Source organism: Protopterus annectens, chromosome 5.part0, assembly GCF_019279795.1.
Source record: "Protopterus annectens isolate FY-2018-M chromosome 5.part0, PAN1.0, whole genome shotgun sequence".
In the NCBI taxonomy this organism is placed as follows: domain Eukaryota; kingdom Metazoa; phylum Chordata; order Ceratodontiformes; family Protopteridae; genus Protopterus; species Protopterus annectens.
This window is the reverse complement of record NC_056735.1, coordinates 968,166,156-968,189,318: the sequence shown is the minus strand read 5'-3', so window position 1 is coordinate 968,189,318 and position 23,163 is coordinate 968,166,156. Positions and strand designations below refer to the sequence as shown.

Genomic DNA, 23,163 nt, shown 5'->3' with positions numbered 1-23,163 from the left:
CAGTTCATGTATGGCCCTGGGATGGAAACTGTTCTTAAGTGTATTTGTCCAATATGGAATTGACCTGAACCATCTGCCAAAAGGAAGCAGTTCAAACAGGTGATGCCCAGGGTAAGAAGGGTCTTTCAAGATGTCTGCCCTGCTGAGACAGCGAGAGCTGAAGAATTCCTCCAAAGAGGGCAGTGAGCAGCCGATGATTTTCTGGGCAGAGAATGATCCTTTGAAGGGCCTTCCTGTCTGCCGTCAAACTGTTGGCATACCACATAGAAATGCAGTATGTCAGCACACTTTCAATAAAACAGCATTAAAAAGACACCAGCAGTGTCTCTTGTAGGTTGTTTTTCCCGAGGATCCTCAGGAAATGGAGTCTCTGCTGTGCCTTCTTGACTGCCTCCATGGTGTTTATGGACTAAGAAAGATCTTCTGTCACACGTACACCTAGAAACATGAAAGCAGGAACCCTTTTCACAAAGTCTCCATTGATGTATATTGGGTTGTGATCTGTGTTGTGGCTCTGGAAATCTATTATGAGTTATTTTGTTTTGGCAGAGTTCATGACAAGGTTGTTCTCAGTACACAGTGCAACCAGTCCTTGAACTTCATTTTTATATGCTGTCTTGTCTCCTCCTGAAATAGTACCAACCACTGTGCTGTCTGCAAACTTAATGATAGTATTAGTAGAATGAGTGGGTATACAGTCATGGGTATAAAGAGTATACAGAAGGGGACTCAGCACACAGCCTTGTGGGACACCAATGTATAGCCTGAGAGTAGAGGAGAGGTGTGGGCCTAGTCTACTCATCTGAGCATGGTTAGTCAAAAAGTCTTTAATACAATGGTAGTAAGGTTCTGAAAGTCTTAGGTCAGTGAGATTAGTGACCAGTCTTTCTGGGATAACTGTGTTAAAAGCTGAACTAAAGTCTACATAGAGCATCCTCACACAGCTCCCCTGCTGTTCAAGATGACAAAGTGTAGTGTGCGAGGCAGTGGAGATGGCATCTTCAGTAGACTTATTTACCGTGTAGGTATACTGGTGTCTACGAGGTAAATGGGAGACTATCCTTGATGTGTTGCAGAACCAGTTGTTCAAAAGACTTTAGGATGACTGGAGTAAGTGACCATCAACACAACTTGCAAAATTTTGGTTGAAAGTGTCTAATCAATGAAATTAATGCTAACTTACTCTGGCCTTTACTAAGCACTCCACGGATTTCTTGTGTAGCTATGTACTTCAATATGGCACAACACAAGGAATAACACAACACAGGAACTACTAGTAAATACTGCCATTTATTAACATCATTAACAACACCAGTGTGCCACCCAGCAACAGCCCCTAAGGCAAGACAATGTACCTAACACTTTAGTCATAGGTGACTCTATAGTCCGGCACACTGATGTCCCACTCACCAGGTTGAACAAGGAGAAAATTACAGTCAGCTGCTTGTCGGGTGCCAGGATCTGCCACATAACGCATGCACTCAAGTCACTCCACAACAAGTACAAATATGACTCTGTCATTGTCCATGTTGGAGTGAATGACTTGAGACATACCTCCCTGGACTACATGAAAAGAGACATGGAAGAGCTCTCGGATCATGTGGCCCAGGCAGGTATGACCCTAGCCCTGAGTAGCATCCTGCCTTCGCCCAGAATGATACCACAATATAAGGACAAAATGATTGACTTCAACAATTGGCTAAGCTTCTGGTGTCATTCAAAGGGGATCCAGTATCTGTCTGCCTGAGACGACATGATCGACAGACCACGATGCTTTGCCAGAGATGGTCTCCACCTGTCGCCCCTGGGATTCAGGTTACTGGCGAAGGCTCTTGCCACCCCTATATAGTGCCTTTTTCAGGCAAAGTTCAAAGGACAAAACCACCACCGTAACAGGTACAAGCATGCAAAATCTGAAGGTAATGCTACTCAATGCTAGAAGTCTAAACCTCAAAATGCACTCTCTCAAGGCACTCCTAAAAATGGAGACCATCGATATCTGTGCAGTAACTAAGACCTGGTTCAAGGCTCCAGAGAGCACCCCTTCAATACCAGGCTACAACTCTTACCACACTTTCGGCCACCAAGCCAGGACCGAAAAACTAAAGGTGGAGGAGTGTCAATATTCAACAAGGATATTTACACCACCAGGCTAGTTGCCCAACACAATGCGTCTGAAATTCTCCAAGTGCAACTAACACTAGGTAAGACTGCAATCCAAATTGTAGCTTGGTACAGATCCACCACCATGCCCAAAGATTCTCACTACACCTTTCTAAGCATACTGGAAAATATTAAGATAGAACCAAACACCCTAATACTGGGTGATTTTAGCTACCCTGCCATTAACTGGGAAAACTACTCGTGTACCAACACCTTTGCCCAACGGTTCTTGGAATTCATAAATTCCAACGCCCTGGATCAACTAATCCATAGTCCCAATATCCTAGACCTGGTCATTGCCAACATGGGAAATCGATGCTCCACACCTATGGCCACCCCCTCGTTAGTCAGATCTGACCATAAGCTAATCACCCTTAACATCCACATCCCACCCCTACCCCCCAGTACGGAAACCTCCATAAAAAAACTTCTCCAAAGCCAACTTCATGCTATTCAAGTCAGAAGTGACAAACCTCATGACACCCATGCAGATTGGAACTGAAAGTTCAACTGCTGAATCCTACACTAAGGCACTGTACGAGCACATCCACTCATGCATGAATCGCGCCATCCCAAATAGAACCAAGATGCTCTCATCCAAAAAAAGGAAGCCACTCTGGTGATCCCCTGCCCATAAACAAACTTTACAACAAAAGGAAGAAACTGTTGCAGAAAAGAGGAAAACCCCAGGATGCAAAAAACTCCCTTACCAGCCTCAGTAAGAAACTGAGATCCCTCATAAAATCCCCCAAAGCTAGTGACAAAAATAAAATTACCAAAGATTCCAAAGACAACCACAAGGCATTCTATAACTATGTCAAGAACCTAAATGGCAATGCTCAGATCTGCTCTGAGCTAAAACAGAATGGCATTAAATATACTGATCCCAAGGATATTGCCAATATCCTGGCAGATCGATTCAGTGCCAACTTCACCCCCTTCTCACCCCCAAAATGGCCCATCTCAATACCGGAATATTGCCAAATTCCAGTAATAACAGCCACACAGGTACAAAACCCACTCTCCAAAGCTAAGAATACAGCATCCATGGCACCAGATGACATCCCGGGCTGTGTACTACATGAACTACAATATGAACCGGCACCTCACCTAAGTGTCATGTTTAATCATAACCTCACCTCAGGTTTCGTGCCCACTGAGTGGCACAGAGCTACAGTTATCCCACTCCACAAGGGGGGATCCACCTTGGATCCCGGAAACTACCGTCCCATCAGTCTGACGAGTATTGTCTGCAAGGCCATGGAGCGTATTATCATGGAACTTATAAACAAAGAAATTGGCAACCTTCAAACACTGGACCCCACCCAGTTTGGGTTCGTGAAGGGCCGATCTTGTCTCCTGAAACTGACTGACTTCTTTGAATCAGTCTCCAGAGCCATGGACAAGGGTAAGGTGGCCACACAGCCTATCTAGACATTACCAAGGCCTTTGACACTATCCCCCACTCTGGAATCATAGATAAACTTACTAAGCTGGGCATTAATCCCTACATCACCAAATGGGTCGCTAACTGGCTTACTGATAGAGCCCACACTGTAAAAGTAGCTGACTCCAAATCCAGCTCCAGACAAGTGACAAGTGGAGTACCTCAGGGTTCAGTCCTGGGATCACTCTTGTTTGGCATCTACTTCTCTGAAGTACAGGCCAACACTAAGGGACTCTGGCTAACAAAGTTTGCAGATGACTGCAAACTGGGAGCCATTATTGAATCCCCAAATTATGTGGATACTCTACAAAAGGGCCTTACAGATGCTTGGTGCCAGAGCCATAGGCTCAAGCTCAATGCCAAGAAATGTATAGTTATCCCCTTTGGGAAAAAACATGTACCCGTGAATTACCATATAGGTGGCAGTACACTAAACACCGAAAGTGTGATTAGAGACTTAGGTACACAGGTGGACAGTGGTCTCACCTTCGATAACCACATCGCCACAACAGTCAGGAAATACTTCTATGTGGCACACCTCATCACCAAAGGCTTTTCATCCAGAAAAAAGGAGGTCATTGTCCCACTGTACACATCCCTCATTAGACCCATTATAGAATACAATGCCCCGTTTCGTATGTACCTCTCAAGACATCTGCAACAACTGGAAAGACCGCAGAAATACCTCACTAAAAGAATCACGGGCCTAAAGCAGATGCCCTACGCTGACCACCTTAAAAAACTCCAGCTATACTCTGTCTCATATCGTCTGCTCAGAGGCGATCTCTGCTTAACATACAAGGCCATGTCAAACCCAGAGCTGTTGGACATGCTACATTTAAAGAAATCGCAATCCATCAGAGCCACACGCTCCAGGGATCTAAACCTTGTCGTCACAATAATCAAAACATGCTGGAGGGATAGGTTCCTGACCCAGAGACTCCCCAGACTCTGGAATAGATTGCCCATACATGCCAAGCAGAATGCCTCTTTGGCCCTCTTCAAAAGGAACCTTGACGATTGGATGGGAGAAAGGAAATTCACCCCGGGGATCACGTCAGTCGCCCTGCTAGACAGGGGTCCAGGGAAGTAAATAGTGTGGGAAGAAACAGCCAGGGAATTGTTATGGCTAGGCTTATATAGGCCCTAGGACTGATAGCCTAGTATCAACCTATGAACCTAATCATCTAAAAACATCAAAACTGTCAGCACAGTGACAAATCTTAAAGCCAAAGAAAAGAAAAACAAACATACAGGCTCCTCTGTTAAGGTCCCAGATCTTCAATGTCCTGTCAAAGCTTCCAGTCACTGCCTGATGATAGAGAGACTTGAATTTTGCTGCTGTCACTTTATGTCTGTGTCCTGTGAGAACATACTAAACAGAACATTCATTAATTACCTTTGTGCTAAATTATTCTGCAGATAATCTCATTAATCTAGCATAAGGCTAATATACTAGGCAGACAGGATACTTTGCACATACTTTCAAAATAAGACAGATAATTGCTTTCTTTAAAATACAGACAGACTAAAAGACGAGGGGAATATGAAGCTGTAAATTACCAAATATAAACACAAAACAGTACTTTCTGCAAATTAACTAATAAAGGAAGAAAATCTTGACATTTAACATTGCTCTAAAAAGTCTCAACATTTTTTCAATGTAAGGCATGTAGAAAACCCTTAAAAAAGCTGTGCTTCTTAAATGGAGCAGAGAGAAAACGAACTGTACAAAGATTATGTTTGAAACTGTGAGTTGGAAACTGTTGAATATAGAAGGAATACTATCATGCACTCATTTTCAAAACCAAAAGGACTTTTGCCAATCGTTTTTAATAGTCATGGCATAGTATTGTGTCCTGGGTTTGAGTAACAGTCCAGTCACTTAGGGAAACATGTGTATACAGAGATACATAAACAAAGAACCTGATTAAGCTGGAAAACATCACCTCACTTCCAAACGTTATTACTTCTAAAACAGATGAAAACTTCAGATCAACAGACAACCTAGATCCAACAGCTAATTTTTTTGAAATAAATATCTACAAAAAATACATCTCTACGTTACTAAATATAACATCCTCACAGGCAGGAAGCACAGCATAGGCATGGAAATCTACCTACTCAGTAATGCCACCTGTAATAACTGTGATAATGGCAGGCTTACAGGTGCCACATTCATAAACCTCAAAAGGGATTCTGAGTGTGTTGATCATTGCAAACTGCTGTAGATACTTAAAGAAAATGTCATATCTCTTAAGTGCGCGTGAATGATTTTGGAACTACCTATTAAATAGAGCACTCATTGTTGCATGTTACAGTAATCTGGAACTGGATGGAAACTACCACGTTAATTTTAAATACTAAGAAATCTACAGTAATGATTTTTGGAAATAGAAGAAAGTTAGCATCGTATTCCACACTCCATATTTTTTAACTGACCCCACAATTACAGCCATAAGTGACACCAAAAATGTTTAGGCCTTACGTTAGATCAGTACTCAAGTCAAAAAGAGTCCTCACTCAACTTAAACCAGCCTACAAAATTTCACACCTCCTACCCCAAGAAGCCAGAAGAGACACTGCAGTTAATATCCTACTCCCTACCGAGTCACGCCCACTCATAATCCGACATTCTGATGTAAATTTCCATATCCTCCAAATACATGAAAATAAAATTCGACATTTTATCAATCTTAACTCCCCACAAAAATCACTGCTTAATAATAAACGCATGTAACTGGCTTCCAGTAGATACCACAATCACTTTTCCTTGCAATAATCTAGCATTTAAGCTAATAAACGAAAAATATTGTTCTCTACTGCACAACCTCCTGATACTTTTATGTTCAATATACATGTCTCAGGGATGCAGATTATGACTTATTTATTACATCAGCATGTAAATTATCAATAGCAGAAAAAGCCCTCCCTAGAAATCTCAAAAAAAAAAACCCAACTGACATCAGAGCAATCCCCACCATTCAAGATATCACTTGGAAAACACAGAAAGAAACTTCAGAATGCCACTGCTTTGCCAAACACATCTAAGTGCACTACTCACACCATACGCTTTTCAGCCTACTGAACACCTTGGAAAGTATACTAGTCACTCAAAAGGCTTACACACTTTCCCATCTACTAATTGCTAACCTACTTCCTTACTCCTTATGATCTTCCTTCATTCCATTATACCCTCTTCCACCATGGTTTACACAGACTACTTTGCTCATTATTTTGCTCCTTTGGAAATTCATATCTGTGTTATATGTTCCACTTTTTGCTATATAACCTATAAATATTTATTCCTCCTCATTGTCATTGCCACTGTATCTCACTAGGCACAACTCTATAACTAGTCATTGTTACTAATGCATCACCTGCTAACTTTGTACTTTACTTATTTTAATGAAAGCTATTTATTTTATTTTATTTATTCTGAACTTTTAACTGGGGTAGAGCACTGATCCCACTGGACCCATTTCAGTCCAGGGAAAACACAACATTACATACAGACAGAACAACAAAATGCAATATACTGGTACTGTAGTTGTTCTTAGTAGTAAAAAAAAAAAAAAAGCTTCTCTATTTCCTAGGGTGGCAAATTGGTGCAGCAGTTAGGGTTGTTGCCTCACAGCATGAGGCTCTCCGGTCGGATTCTCAGCTGGGGTATCTTCTGTGCAGAGTCTGCATGTCCTCCCTGTTTGCTTGGGTTTTCTCTGTGTGCTCCGGTTTCCTCCCACATTCCCAAGACATGCTGCAGGTGGACTGTACATTCTAAATTGGCCCTAGGTGTGAGTGTGTGCATGTATGTTCCTTCCGAGGAAGGTTGGGAGATGGGCTGTGGCAAATCCTAATGGGAGCAGCCAAAAGGAGTAAACAGTGTTTTATATTCTCTAACAAGTTCATATTACAAAACTCAAGTAGCATACAAATTCTGAATGCTCTAACCTGAAAATTTCTCAAGGCCAATATACACATATCTTGAAGCTTGGATTAGCTAATATCAGTTTATGAAAACGTACTTTTGATCAACATGTACAGCTATAAGCAAATTCAAGGCTATCAAATGCATTGCTAAAGTTCACTAACAGATGCCATTACTGCATTTCTAACACTCCTTTATCATGTTGATAGTCTATGAAAAGTAAAGAAAGGAACAAAAAAATTAAAACACAGTTTAATATATAAGGTTTAGAACTATTACAAATAGTTACACATCTCTTTGCTTACCATAGTAATGATGTTCTGATTTCAGATCATCATGCATCATAAATAGAAGAGGCTGGAGAGACCAATATGTTTCTCAAGGGATTCTTGTGCTATGGAATAAGCTCTCCATCTATGTGAAGCAAAGTTCTTCTATTACCCTATTCAAAAGGAAGCTTGATCATTGGACCAGAAATCACAAATTCACCTCCAGTCTGGACCCCATGTCTCTGTTGGATAGAGTTTCACAGTAAGTAAATTAATCCCCAACTGACATACACCCCCAAATGACCCTTAGATACCTCTTTATTAACATTTCCCACCATACAGGTGCCCAAGGAAAGTACAGTTGTGTACACTTACCATAAATGTAGATGTTCGAGTGTATTCACTGTTGCAGTCATTACATTTGGGTTATCTGCTTGCAGTAGCCTCAGTCGGCCTGATTAACAAAGTCTTGGGTCCTTTGTCAGTTGCTGTCCCTTCTTCCATGACATCAGGTCATCAGGGGTATAAAACATGCAGCCGACACCATTACATCAGTTTTTCTTGCCCCAGATGTCAGGTGCCCCCCTAATGGGAAGCAATTAAATCTATAAATACAAGGACATGCCTCCAACAAAAAAGCAAATACACCAAAAAGCTTTTTGAGCATAGTGAGAATAGAGGTATAGCCAAAAGAAGAAAGGGGACTGGAGGGCGGGTAACCAGGACTGCAACAGTGAATACACTCGAACATCTACATTTATGGTAAGTGTACACAACTGTACTATGTTCTTCGTGTTTCACTGTTGCAGTCATTACATTTGGGTAGATTCCCAAAGCTAAGGTTGGGAGGAGGAATTTAAATAGAATTAGGACCAGCTATAAGGCCCTGCAAGATCGCAGTGGCAAAACCAGCTCTGGATTTAGAGAAAATTGGCAAATGATAATGCTTGGTGAAAGTATGTACAGAACTCCAGGTAGAAGCTTCTAGAATGTCCCTAGTAGGGAAGCCCCTGAGAAAGGCTGTAGAGATAGATGCAGCCCTGGTTGAATGGGGTCTGACGCCCTGTGGGATACGTTTTCCATAGTGCTTATAGCAGAAATGAATGCAGTGACTTATCCACTTTGAAATGGTTTGTTTTAAAATAGCTTTCCCCTCTGTCCCTGCAGCAAATGCCAGCAGCAGTTGTTCAGATTTCCTTTGAGGTTTAATCCTGTCCAAGTAGAATCTAAGTTGTCTGTGCACATCTAAAGAGTGAAGTATCCATTCTCCTTTGTTCTGTGGGTTAGGAAAGAAGGTATGCATATGAATGGACTGATTAAGAGCTACACTGGATACCACCTTGGGCATGGAGGGATTGATTCTGAGGGACACCCTGTCCGCATGAAAGATGATGAAAGGTTCCACTGCCATAAGGGCCTGTAATTCAGATACCCTTCTTGCAGAAGTGATTGCTAAAAGGAAAGCTGTTTTCCAGGAAAGAAATTTTAAATCTGCAGTAGCAGCTGGCTCGAAAGGAGGAAGAGTGAGTTTCTCCAAGACAAAGGTAAGATCCTAGGCTGGAGATGGAGCTCTCCTGGGTGGCCTTCAATTTTTGGCCCCTCTGGGGAACTGCTTGAGCAGTGGGTGAGAGAAGAGAGGAGGCTCCATGCTATAATGAGATGAAATGGCTGAGACATGAATTTTGATGGAGGAAAAGGACAAGCCCTTATGAAGCATCTCAGTCAAGTATTGTAGAATCTGAGGTAAATTGGGCACTGCTGCATTCATTCCTTGAGATTGGTTCCAGATACAAAATCTTTTCCATTTTGCAGCATAAGATTTTCTAGTACTAGGCCTCCTTGCCTCTAAAATGATATCCATCACTGATTTACTGAGGGATGGTAAAGGAGAGATTAGGTAATTAGCCAGGCTGCTAGGTTCAGGGTTTGCAGTTGAGGGTGCAGAACCTGGTTCTCCTGCTGAGACAACAGGGAAGGAGTCTGAGGCAGGTGCCATGGAGTCAAGCGTGACACACTGCGCAAGAGTGGGTACCAGTGTTGGTGAGGTCAGTCTGGTGCAATTAAAATCATCCTTGGCTTGTCCTGTTTGATCTTTAGTAGTACCTTGGAGAGCAGAGGCAGAGGAGGAAAGGATAAACTGATAGGTTTTTCCAGCTGAAGGATAGAGCATCCACTTTCCAAGCTAGCTTGTGGGGAATCCTTGTGCAAAATTTGTCCAGTTGATGGTTCTGGGGAGAGGCAAAACAGGTCTATATCTGGGCTCCTCCATTTGCTTGTCAACATGTTGAAAATCCTTGGTTCCAGTTTCCACTCATGTGGGTCCATAAGGTTTCTGCTTAGTCTGTCTGCCAGTGTATTTAGTTTTCCTGGCAGGAATTGAGCTTGTAGATTCACTTGATAGCTCAAGGCTGTGTTCTACAATGCCATGGCTAGTCTGCAGAGGGGGTAAGAATGTGTACCCCCTGCTTGTTTATGTACCACATGACAGTGGTGTTGTCCGTCTTTACCATTAGTTGTCCTGGAAGAATGTGGTCCTTGAAGGCTGTCAGAGCATTCTGCACAGCTAACATTTCCTTTTGATTTATGTGCAGGTGCATTTGACTTGGGTTCCATTTGCCCTGAATGCACTTCCCTGCCAGGTGAGCCCCCCATGCATAGTCTGATGCGTCTGTTGTTAAGATTTGGGTGGCAGGGGGTAATGTGAATTGTAGTCCCCTGTTTTGCTGGCAGGCCTCTGCCCACTAAACGAACTCTAAACGTAGGCAAGGTATGATAGGAATCCTTGCTTCTAGATCCTGTGAATGTTGACACCATAGGCTTTTGAGATACCACTGTGGTTTCCTCATATGCATCCTTGCATATAGAATCAGAAGAATGCATGAGGCCATGAACCCCAAGGCTTGCAGTATTTGCCTTGCAGATAGCTGTTTTTTTGTGGCCACTTGTTTGAAGTAGGTTGTCAAATTAATCCATTTCTCTGGCGTGAGGAAAGCCATCTGGGAAGTTGCATTCAGCTTGCTCCCAGGAATATAATTTGTTGACAGGGTACCAGGTGTGATTTCTTTTCATTTATGGTGAACCCTAGACAAGTCAGTACCCTTTGAACAAAGGCCAGATGATTCAAAAGAATGTCCCGGCTTTCAGACTGAATCAGACAATCGTCCAGGTATGCGTATATTTGAATATTTCTTTGCCTGCAAAATGCAATGACTGGAGCTAGGCACTTTGTGAATACCCTTGGAACAGTAGATAAGCCAAAGGTCAGTGCAGAAAACTGACAGTGCATGTAGACTGCTTTGAAGCGTAGGTATCTTCTGAAGGACTCCCTGATAGGCATGTGCAGGTATGCTTCTTTTAAGTCTAGTGTTGCCAACCATGCATCTTTGCCTAGCATAGGAAGCAGCTGGTGATGAGTCAGCATTTTAAATTTTGGAATCACCCGAAAGGTGTTTAGAGTAGAAAGGTCCAGGATAGGACGCCGTGTATTGCCTTTTCTGGGTACCAGGAAAAGTCTAGAATAGAAACCTTGTCCCTTTTCCTCTTTTGGTACCGACTGAATAGCCCCCATGTTTAAGAGAGAGTGTACTTGATTTTGGGCCTCTGGCCACCCGCTTGGATGTGGCAACATGTGGAAGTGAAATCTGTATCCTTGGGACACTATATTTAAAACCTATTTGTCCTGGGTAATGAGTTTCCAGTTTTTGGCCTGCAGACCAATCTTTCCACCTAAAGGAGCATTCAGTTGGGAAGTGCTTGGAAGTTTTAAAAGCAAGTCATTGAGACAGTTTTCCATAGGGGGGGTGTCTTACTGCTCCCAGATTTGGGTGCGGAAAACTCCCACTGCTTAATCTTGTGTGTCCTTTGGGACTGAAACCTGGGGTTTCTGCTGTGTCTGGGTTTGGCTTGAGAAGACCTGGAAGGGGCTGGAAAGGACCAATTTTTAGAGAGCCAGTGCCTACTAAATCTAGGAGTCTGAACTTGTAAGAAATCTTTAACAGTTTGCATAGATTTAGCTTTATCTTCCATCTTTTTAAGAACTTCCTCAGCCTTGTTGACAAACAGGCAGTCCTGATTTAAGGGAGCATCCAACAATTTACCTTTAACATGATCAGGCAAAGATTGCTACTTAAGCCAAGCATGCCTTCTGAGCACAGACCTAGTAACAGCAGCCCTGCAAGAGGCCTCTAATGAATCAAATCCATATTGTAAAGTATGTTTTCCAACCTGTTCAGCAGAATGCATTAAATCCTGTAATTCTTTATTTTCAGCACAGTCAGCAATCAACATAATTTTCTCTTTAAGCAATGCAATAACATATTGTTGATACTTTAGCATATGAAACTGGCAGTTTAAAGCCCTAATGGCCAAAATTGCAGAAGTGTAAACCTTCTAACCCCATCTATCCAGCGCCCTGGAGTCTCTATCAGAGGGGGTAGAATTTTTAGCAGTAGAAGCCTTAATACCCTTGGGTCCCTGTGAAATAGTCTCTGGATCCGCAATAGGATTTTTAAAAAGGAACTTGTGAGAATCAGGAACCCTGTAATATCTGTCAGGTTTTCTGAGAGCAGGAGGTAAAGAATCAGGGGCCAAGCTAGATTCCGAAAAGGCATCAACAATGTCTAGTACAGGAGGTATAGCTAAAGGCCTATGCTGAGGCAGGAGTAAGAAATCCCTAAGCCTCTTTTTTGAATCAGAAAAATCCTGGCTTTCCCAGTGGAAATGCTCCCTTACAGTATGTAAGGTCTCACCAAGAGAAAAATCCTCTAGAGGGGAAGCAGAGGGAATAGACTCCTCTGCATCAGAATCCTTATAAATAGATAAGGACAAATCCAGATCATCAGAAGAATCAGAAAAATAAGAATCCTGATCAGAAGACTCATGAACAACTTCAGTCCTAGGTCTCTTAGAAGGGGAGGTTGGCTTCCCCTGATTAGAGTTATAAGATCTTCAGCCATTCTTATCATTTGTTTATTAGGCATAGAGGCCTGAGCATGTGGCCTGGGTGTTGGTTTCTTAGGCATGGTTCGAGATTTTGGCCTAAATGAAGACATAGGCATCTGTTTAATGTGCAAGTCCATAGGGCTGAATACACCCACAGAAACCGGTGCCTGCACAGCAGCTCCAAACCCATCCAAGGTAGAGATATCCCGCAGGTTCCACAGTTGAAGCATCTCGCGGCATACCGGACTCCGAATGGGTCTCAGTAGAGGCCTGCGAGTCAGAAGTAGTGGGTATCAAGGGCTGCGAAAGCACCTCATTGAGTACTGGCGAACTGGCGACTGGCTTAGGAGAAGCGTCGTCAGCAGCTTTGGACCTCGGTGCCTGTCTCTGTCTTTATCTTTGTGTTTTTTCTGAATCACGGTAGTCGGATAGCTAACCGATGACATTTCTGGATAATTAAACTGAGTACCAAAATATTTAGAGGCAAAAATATACCGACGACGGATAGTGCTCTGATTAAATAAAGCACAAAACCAACAGCAAGGTACGTCATGGTCAGGGCCTTGGCAAGGCATACAATACGAATGAAAATCTTTGTGAGGTATTTGCTTTCCACAAGTAATGCAATTATTAACTTTTACTGACATCGGAAGGAGCAAGAAAAAGTTTCCCCAATGGGGTACTTAGCTTTAGTTGAAGACTTTGGTTCTGAAACTCGAAAACAAAAATTTCAGGAGTCGGCCGACCGGCACTTGCGAACTGCTTCTGCTTCGGGCACCACATGGCAAGAAAGACTGGTGTAATGGCTGCATGTTTTATACCCCTGACGACCTGGCGTCATGGAAGAAGGGACAGTAACCGACTCAGGACCCAAGACTTTGTTAATCAGGCCGAATGAGTGCTACTGCAAGTAGATAACCCAAATATAATGACTGCAATAGTGAAACACAAAGAACATCTTGGGGACAAAACTGAGTTAGATTGCATGGCTAGGCTTGAAAAGACCCTGGTGGTCAACAGCCTAGTATAACTATAGAGTGGCCTCAGAGTTTGCATGCAGAAAGAATTGCAATAAAATACAGATCAGAGTAGGGTATGTAGATGGAAGAAGGGAATGAAAAGGTGAAGTTATATGACTAGAGATACAGATGTTGCATTTTCCCAGAGTAGAAAATGGGGCAAGAGGAATGATTGTTAAGAAATTAAAGGAAGAGATTCCCATAGTTTGGGGCCAAGGACCTAGAAAGCATGGTCTATGCAGCAAAGCCTAGTTTTGGGGATTTAGACGAGAAGACATGAGTGAGTAACATTTCTAAGGTTGTATATTGGTGCAGCTCTGAATAGTCTGGAAGCCAGTAGAGGGAAAGTGTCATTTTTGATAAGTTTAAAATAGCTCAAATGGAAGTAGTAAGTCAGCACGTTGTTTCACAGGTACCAAGTTGGCTTTTTCAATGGTTTTGCAGTGGGGAGACAGTAATGAATCTGCATATGGCATTTGAAATGGACTAAATGGTAGATATATTTCTTTTAGAAGCTACAGCAATTAGCGGGAGACAGCATTCTATCTCAGCCAATAAGATAACTTTACCTGCGGCATTTCTAAAGAATCTGGATAGAAGAGTGGAGATCCTATTAGCCTAGAATAGGAGAGAATCGATTTGTGTGTGTGTGTGTGTGTGTGTGTGTGTGTGTGTGTGTGTGTGTGTGTGTGTGTGTGTGTCTAGTTCAGGTGGAGCTGGAAATTAAGGAAGGGGTCCAACTAAACACCTAGGTACTTGAATGAAGTGATATTCAATAGTGTTATTAGGATGATCAAGGATTTTAGAGGCCTGGAGACAGAAGTGAATTTTTCCTACTGCCAAAAAGCATCGTTTGTTTTAGAGAAATTTAGTAGTAATTGTTAATCACTGAGCCAATGCGTATGAAAATCAGCTTGAAGTTTGAGTTGAAGGGAAGAGACAGAATGGTTGGAGTGGAATAGGTCCATCTCAGCATAAAGCAGGAAAGGAAAATGGGATAAATCAAAAGAGTGTTTGGTAATGTAGACAAAGAGAAGTCACAGAAAATACGCTACTTAGACTGTTTATATCTTATTTTTAGTGATGTCAGAATGCCTGCATTTATTGTCATTTTTTTATGATTATGATCTTTGTTAACAGACATTTGTTAACCCTCTTTGTTTTAATTTTACATGCTTTGTGGTCTGGGATGTGTTGGAAAACTGTCTTCAGATCAGTGCACTTAGATAACAAACGTAATAAATAAAAGATATCCAAGGGAACAATGAAAAGAGTCGGATGGCCTCCGTTAGTAATTAGAAGTCCCAGCTAATGATGTAATACAGCCCCACTGGGGGATCTGCAGGATCTCTGTGGGGGTAATAAAAAAGATATACACCAAAGATGGGGATATTGCCAGATTAGCTCTGGGGGGACAGAGAGGGGTTGGTCATATGTTTCTATCCCCATAAAGTTTTGAACCTGGAATTAAACTGACAGATTAATACGCCGTTCGATGATCTCACAACAAGAAGCTCCTAAGAAATGACAATCACCTTTAACATCAACTGAAACTCAAAGATTAATTCTGATCACACCACTGCTTTATAACCTTGTTGCAGATTACCTTTAAAATGTGAGCACAGCTTCTTTCCACAGTTTGCAATATACATAGAAATCATTCATATGTCATTTTACAAACACTTGTGCTACTCCTCTTAATTTACAGTGATATATTTCTACAGTTTACTATGTTTTATTTTACTGTATTCTCTAACACCACAACAAAGCTGAAGTATAAGCATAAAACAAGAAACAGGAACACCACTGTACTGCATTTTAACAATCACTTTCATTAACATAAACACAATTCATTTAGCCCTTTCTCCCATATCACCTCTGCTGACTTGTATACTAAACATTACCACGTTGTGCTTTTCCTAATGAAAGAAAGAATTGTCTTTATGTGACAGAATCATTAACAGAAATATTTTTAGACCACCATAAACTGCAAGTTCCACACATGCTCATAAATGTATTACTTCTCTGCCAAAATACAGAATGTGGACCTTGACTGATAAGACTATAAATGACTCCATTAACAAGACAATACTGGGATTACTGAAACTGCGAGTGAAACATACAACTGAAAAATATTTCTACAGCTAAAATATTTCCAAGCTGATGGGTAACTCCAGAAAGAATTATATAGTTTAATATAAAACTGTAGATCTCATACAATCCTATAAAACAGTCCACAAACTCTATAGTCCCAAAAACTAGTAAAACATAAAACAACAGTGGTATCCTAAAAATGGCTTTATTGCATGAAAAAAAACTGCTTTCGTCTTTTTTTACCAAGACTTCATTAGGCAATTATAACAGCCATTAAACTAATACAAATTGGAGTGGTAATAGCATGATCGTATACATTTTACTTAAAAAAAAAAACAATGTAACAATTTAAAATTTGAAACATATTAACACACTGTAAAACTCCTTAAAAGCTAAACATGTATTTATATCTTTATTCGGTGAAGTTTAATACACTTTATTTACTATGGAAGCATTTTACTATCTCGAAATACTGAAATCTCGAATTTCAGTATCTTGAGACGAAAGTGAAGTTGCGCGAAACTGCACTCGATCGAATATGAAGTGTCAGAATTCTCGGTTATGGTGGCACGCTATGTGGGATTTGATGTGTTTGTAAGGTGCAGTGTGCTGTGGGATATGGTTTGCCTACCGTTGTGTGGATATATCTGGAGATTCTGGTAAGTGCGGTTTTTTTAAGGGTTTTGGGTGGGAATCTGGATGCATGTGAGTGTGTTAGGAAGTTTTAGGTGTAGGTTAGGGTAGGTAGGTAAGAGTGTGAGTGTGTAAGTGTTGAGAGTGGTGGTGTTTGTACGTATGCGATATGTGTTTGTGGAAGGGGAATATAGAGTATGAAGTGGTAGGTTTAGTGTCCGTCTTTTTAGTGCAACCTTGGAGTTAGTATATATAAGTAGCAGGGGTGTGGGGAGGTGCAGGGGGGGGCTTGCCCTTCTGCTTATATGTAGCGTAGGTGTATTTGTGTTGTTGTGTTTGTGTGTGCTTTGTTGGTTTGTTGTAGTGTGAGGAGGAAGGTGTATGTATGTTTGTGTGGTGGAGGGGTGTATTTACAAGTCGCAATTTTGAATTTCGCGCTTTTGGGGTTTCAATATTGTGAATGTTCCGTGTTATAGTCTCAAGATACTGAAATTCGCAATTTCAGTATTTTGAGATTATAATGTGACTCAATTTATTATATATAAACTGTGGTGTTAAAACAAAATGAAAAAAATTAATTTATATTTATTCATTGACCTATCTCTCATATACTCGGTATGTCAACAAACCACGGACAAATACAATATCATTTAATCCTGGGGGTGCTGAAGTATTTAAATGTAGCTGCCACCATAATTCAAGCTCAAGTATTATGCTCCATGGACCACCCAGGGAGTTTGTTGTACCTGTTCCAATACCAAAAATAAAAATCGGTGCTCAGTATGTGCATTTATACATTTAAACAGAGCGTTTGTCTTTTTTTCTTTTATTAATTTTGTATATATCTTCATATATACATTCTTTTAACTTGCACTCTGTCTTCCCAATGTAGAATGCATTACATGCTTGACATACCGCAATGTAAACTACACCTGTGGTATTGCAATTAAAGCGCCCTGTGATTTCATAATTCTTAGAACTTATTGATATAGTATCACCAATCAAGACATATCTGCAATAACTGCAGGATCCTCACTTAGCCATTCTACCTTTTAATCTTTTACAATCACTAGATATATTATCAAATATATTTTTAAAACTTGCATCTCTTTCATACACTACTTTAGGTTGTTCACCCAATTTTTTAGCAAGTCCTATAATTTTTATGAGTTGTCAATTCCTAATAATAATACTGTGCATGCCCCGGCTGTCTTTTGAAAAGGCAGTAAAAATGTTCACATCTGACCTGTTTTTTATTATTATTGGTGTTGTTATTCATAATAGTTAATTGTACATGATAACTTGTACTAGAACGTGTATTATTCTCAGCATGTGTACATATCTTAGAACCATTATTTAATAATAGAACATAAAAACCCGAGCGTCTTTTACTAACAACTTTATTTCTGACAGAATTTATCAATCCTAAGGATTATCCTCTATTGATAAACATGTCCCTTAACAAACAGCACTCTTTCGAGAATTCCCGATGGTCGTAGATAGACCATTCTTGTCACCCACCCCATCTGACCTTTTACCACTGCTTGTTTCAGATGTTAAGGGTGGCTACTAGCAAAATGTAAAATTAATTTGAATAGGTTGGTTTTTGGTAAATACAGGATGTTAAACCATTTTTGATATTACCTTTAGATAGTTTAACTTCCAAATAGGCTACTGAGTCATGCCCTACAGTATAAGTGAACTTAAAAAATGATGTAGTAGTGTTGATGTAATCAACAAACTGTCGTATTCTATATGCTGTGTCAGTCCAAGCTATAAATATATCATCCAAAAAGCGCATATACATTTCCCAAGATGTTATAAATTTGTTATTAAATATATACTCATGTTCCCAGGCTGCCGTGATAATGTTCACATATAGGGGGCCCTTAAGCTGCCCCCATAGCTAAACCCATGTTCTGCTGAAAGTAATGACCTTCAAAACATATATAATTATTTTTTAAAACAATTTCAACGAAGTGCATTAATGCATTTATTTGATCTTGATCTAAACTTAAAATTTCCATTAAATATTCTGCAAAGTATTGAACGCATACTCCATGAGTGATGCAAATAAACAAATCTTAAACCTCAATAGTGAAGAATATCACACTGGAAATAGTATAAAACTGTTGGCATTTAGCCAAAAACTCCCAAAAGTCTTTACAAAAATGTTCAATATTCATAACTTTATTTTTTTAATTTGTGATGTATCTGGCTATAAAGGTAGTTTTTGAGCTGCCCGCATCAACAACAGGTCTAAAAAGTGGATTATGTAATCACTTGTGAATTTTGGGCACCCCAAAAAATTGTTGGAATTTTTAGTTCTTTTACATGCATAAACTTATATGCCTCAATGTTGATATGTCCTTGTATCAACATGTCATATAATTCCAAATCTATTTTTCCATAGGAAGCATGAATTTCATTAATGGAAACTTTTGTATATGTATCCTTGTATAAAATGTTAAACGTACATTGGGTATAATTGAGCTGACTCATAAGTCCACCTCCTTTATTGGTACACAAAAATCTTATGTTAATTGTACGTTTTAGTTCTAGAAGAATATTTCATTGTAATTGGCTTGTATTAAACCAAGAGCTTCTTGGTCTTTGTTGTAATAAATACCAAATGTCCATCTTGCATATTTGGAGGAAGTTCAGGATTAAATGTACTAAGTACACGCAACCCACTTTTCGGGCATTCTTGTCCAATTAAGTGTAAATTGAGCTTTTTTTCTGAATAATTTCAAAACACCAATGCTCTAGTTACTTCAGCTTGTTTTACAGGTAAGAAAGCGTAACCTCTACTAAAAAATCTGCATATTCTTTAATGATGTAAAAAGAACTATAACTGTAGATCTTAAAGTCATTAGTGATATTAATAATGATGTTGCAGGAATTGCTATTAACATCAATCATATCATTCGCCAGTTCTATTCGTACCTGGTTTTCATATTTGTTGTCCTTCCCTGCCTTGTCCAATTATATAGAGGAGAAGTTGGATATGGGTTTGTGTCTTGTAGCTGCACTGAAGAAAGAAAACTGTTCTTCTTGTTCCATATTTACTCCGACCTCCGTAACTGTGGGAAATCCAAAGGGGCTTCTTCTGATCATTGTGTATCAGTAGATGGTGAATCAATGCAGTGAATTTCAGAAACCTGTTGAAAATGTTGAGGTTGCTGGCCTTGTGGTGGTCAGGGATATGCTCTCCCAGCCAAATAATCCACTTGATCTCGTTCGGGTTTCTTAGCCGTCCATTACTAAGTAATGTTACATTGATTATCCACTTCTTTAAAGATGGATTGATGTGGAATTTTAAAGTCATGGTACCTTAAATCTTGAATTGTAGACATGTCCAGGTTTTTTATTTCTACATGTAAGGCATCCATCTCTTTCAAATTATATTTGATGAGAAGTTCCATTAATTCGCACTGTGTTGGTCAAACATATTCAATAGTTCATGGTGCAATAAAGGTTGCTGAATTACGCCTGTAGGATATTACCATACCCTCAGGCTTTTTGGCACCCGTTGCAGTTTAATGCATTCTTTAAAGTATGAATTTTCTTGTTGTAACTTACAGTAATTTAATAACTTCTTCTGAAACTCATTCAGCTGTTACTAGAAAGTACTGAGTTCAGGTGTTTGGAATGCATTAAACTCCATACTTTTATTCAGCCAATGATCAGTGTTAACACTACTGGAGTTATTTTGCTGGTTAGCATAATTAAAACCTTAGCAAGTTTGAACTGGTACCTGTCCCGGTGGAATTTCATCATTTTGTTCACTATTGGTTGTCAGAATTAGCCCCACTTGGTTTCCGATATTAGGCCACATTCTACTCCTTGCTAAAGGTAGTCGCTGAGATAATTGTTGGATCAATAAGGTTACATTGTGTACAGATTCTTGTAAATTTCCAAATTCCATGGAATTTTGAGCCATTAAGGATACTTGCTGATCGTCTGATGCAATAGTGATGAGATATACAACAAACAGCCCAAAAACTCTATAGTTCCAAAAACTAGTAAAACGTAAAACAGTGGTATCCTAAAACAGCTTTATTGCATGAAAAATAAGGGCTTTCATTTTTTTCACCGATACTGTATCAGACAATTTTAAAACAGCCATTAAACTAGCATAAATAGGAGTTGTAACAATCACATGATCGGATACATTTAACTTAAAAAAACAATTTAACAATTTAAAATTTGAAACATACTGACAAACTGTAAAACTCCTGAGAATCTAAACATACATTTCCCTGAATAAAAATATAAATATAATACACTTTATTCTATTATGTGGAACTGATACTTGTATATAAAGCCTATATGTTTACTATGTATAAACTGTGGTGTTAAAACTAAATGAAAATTTTATTAATTTTTACTTATACATGTACTTATCTCTCATATGCTCAGCATTTCAACAAGTTACTGATAGATACAATATCATTTAATCCTGTGGGTGCTGAAACATTTAAATGTAGCTACCACCATAATTCATGCTTTTCAAGTATTATGCTCCATGGACCACCCCGGAAACTTTGCTGCACCTGTTCCAATACAGAAAATAAAACTCTAGTGTTCAGTATGTGCATTTATATGTTTAAACACTCAGTTTGTATTTTTCCTTTTATTAATTTTGTATATATGTTCATATATACGTTCTTTTAACTTACGCTCTGTCTTCCCAATGTAGAATGCATTACTCACTTGACAAACCGCAATGTAAACCACAGAGGTGGAACTGTGATTTTATAATTCTTAGAACCTACTGATATAGTATCACCAATCAAGATATATTTACAATAATGACAGGCTCCGCACTTGGTCATTCCACCTTTCTATGTTTTATGACCATTAGATATATTATCAAACATATTTTTAAAACTTGTATCTCTTTTATACAACACTTTAGGTTATGCACCCAATTTTCAGCAACAGTCCTGTCATTTTTTTAAGAGGTGCCAATTCTTAATAATAATACTGTGCATGTCCCAGCTGTCCATTGAAAAGGTAGCAACAAATACACAGTTGAGCTGTTTGTTATTATTATTACTAGTACTGTTATTCATAATAGTTGACTGTACATAATTTATAATAGAACTTGTATTATTATTCCCAGCATGTGTGAATATCTTAGAACCAATATTTAATAATGGAACATAAAAACCTGAGCTACTTTTATAACTTCATTTTTGACAAACTTTATCAATCCTAAGGGGTATCCTCTATTGATAAACATGTCCCTTAACAAATTGCATTATTTCAGGAATTCTCAATGGTAAGAAATAATTCTTATCGTCCTCGGTATCTGACCTTTTACCACTGCAAGTTTCCCTCAATAAAATTGGGGGGAAAAAACAAACAAATTAACAGCTTGGTTTAACATTAGCTTCCAATGATATTTTAGGCAGGAAGGATGGATTAGGTCATAAGATTAGGTCATAAGGTAACTCTATAAAGATCAAAAATGGGGATTTGGAAGACAGAGCCTGGAGCTAAGATACTCGTCTAGCAGATGTAATGGTCAAAAGAAAAGTAGTTTTCCACAAAAAAATCTTTAAGTCAGGACTTGCAAGATGGCTGCACAAGGAGTAAAAACGTAGTTCTAGCTCTCCCAGTGTGAAAACCGAAACTAAACAGAGAAATCCAGTGGACCTGGCATTCTGTGTAAATTTCAGTAACTAGCTAATAACTGCACTACCTGGATGCCAGGAAAAATGAAATACAGAGGACTTGAAGCAAAATCAGATACAAAAGGTGGTGGATAACACTGACTGGGAAAACTTCTGTAGCTGTTCAGCAAAAAGCAGTGCAAGCTCCAATGCACAAAGACCTGACTAAAATAAAAAAACACTGATGGAGTATATCAACTCAAACAATAAAAGTCTGGAAAAAATGGTAGAAGCTTTAAACAGATACTTGGATAAGGTGATAAAACTGCAAAACTCAGAAGTCGAAATGAAGAAAAGGCTGGCTGAATAGGAGACTGCACAGAAAGAGATGTTTAAAAAAATAATAGAATTAGAGGACAGTGCAAGTAAGGAAAACCAGAGCTTTTCTGTTGTCCCTGAAAAGCAGGAAGGAACAGACTGTATTAATTTAATGAAAGCACAAATAATCAACTGGATTGGTATTTTGCAACAGGAATTGTTTACTGAATGAGGACATCATGTGTATGCTCCAAACCTGGCCATGAGAAAATAACTTAGAACTTTAAAAGTAAAGATGCAATCTTACCAGCAGAAATTGTTGATTCCAACAAAACTGTGGCAAAAGGAAAAAGTATTAAAAATGGGAGACAGCAGAGTGTTTGTGGAGAATGACTATTCATTGTACACCAGGCAGAAGAGGAATACATTTATTCCATTATTCAGGGAATGCCAAGAAGCAGGCATGAGACTCAAACTGCTGTACCTTCAAAAAAATTTCCCTAGAGGATCAAAATCATTTTTGATGAAGTACATGCTAAGGAAAAAATACAAAAGTTTGTATTCTGCTTCTTGTTTTTCTGGTAATAAAGACCTCAGAGAGAGTGTGCCAGTGAAACTTTTCCCAGTGTTGCAATGGAAAATGCTTGTGAGAGGGAACAAAAACACAGGGGTTGACTAGAAGAATTGAGTGTGCACTGGAAATAAAGCAGAGACAGGGTTTGGGAGATGG

At 39.5% G+C, this 23,163-nt stretch overlaps 1 protein-coding gene across 2 annotated transcripts in view; it reads right to left on the bottom strand.

The window, feature by feature from the left end:
* Window positions 1-23,163, bottom strand: part of LOC122802908 (protein Atg16l2-like) — a 1,475,787-nt gene that overhangs the window by 205,363 nt on the left and 1,247,261 nt on the right. For both annotated transcript variants that reach the window (XM_044072730.1, XM_044072731.1), the window contains exon 13: window positions 4,865-4,985. In XM_044072730.1, the coding sequence (XP_043928665.1) occupies window positions 4,865-4,985 (121 nt within the window). The remainder of the gene's footprint in view (window positions 1-4,864; window positions 4,986-23,163) is intronic.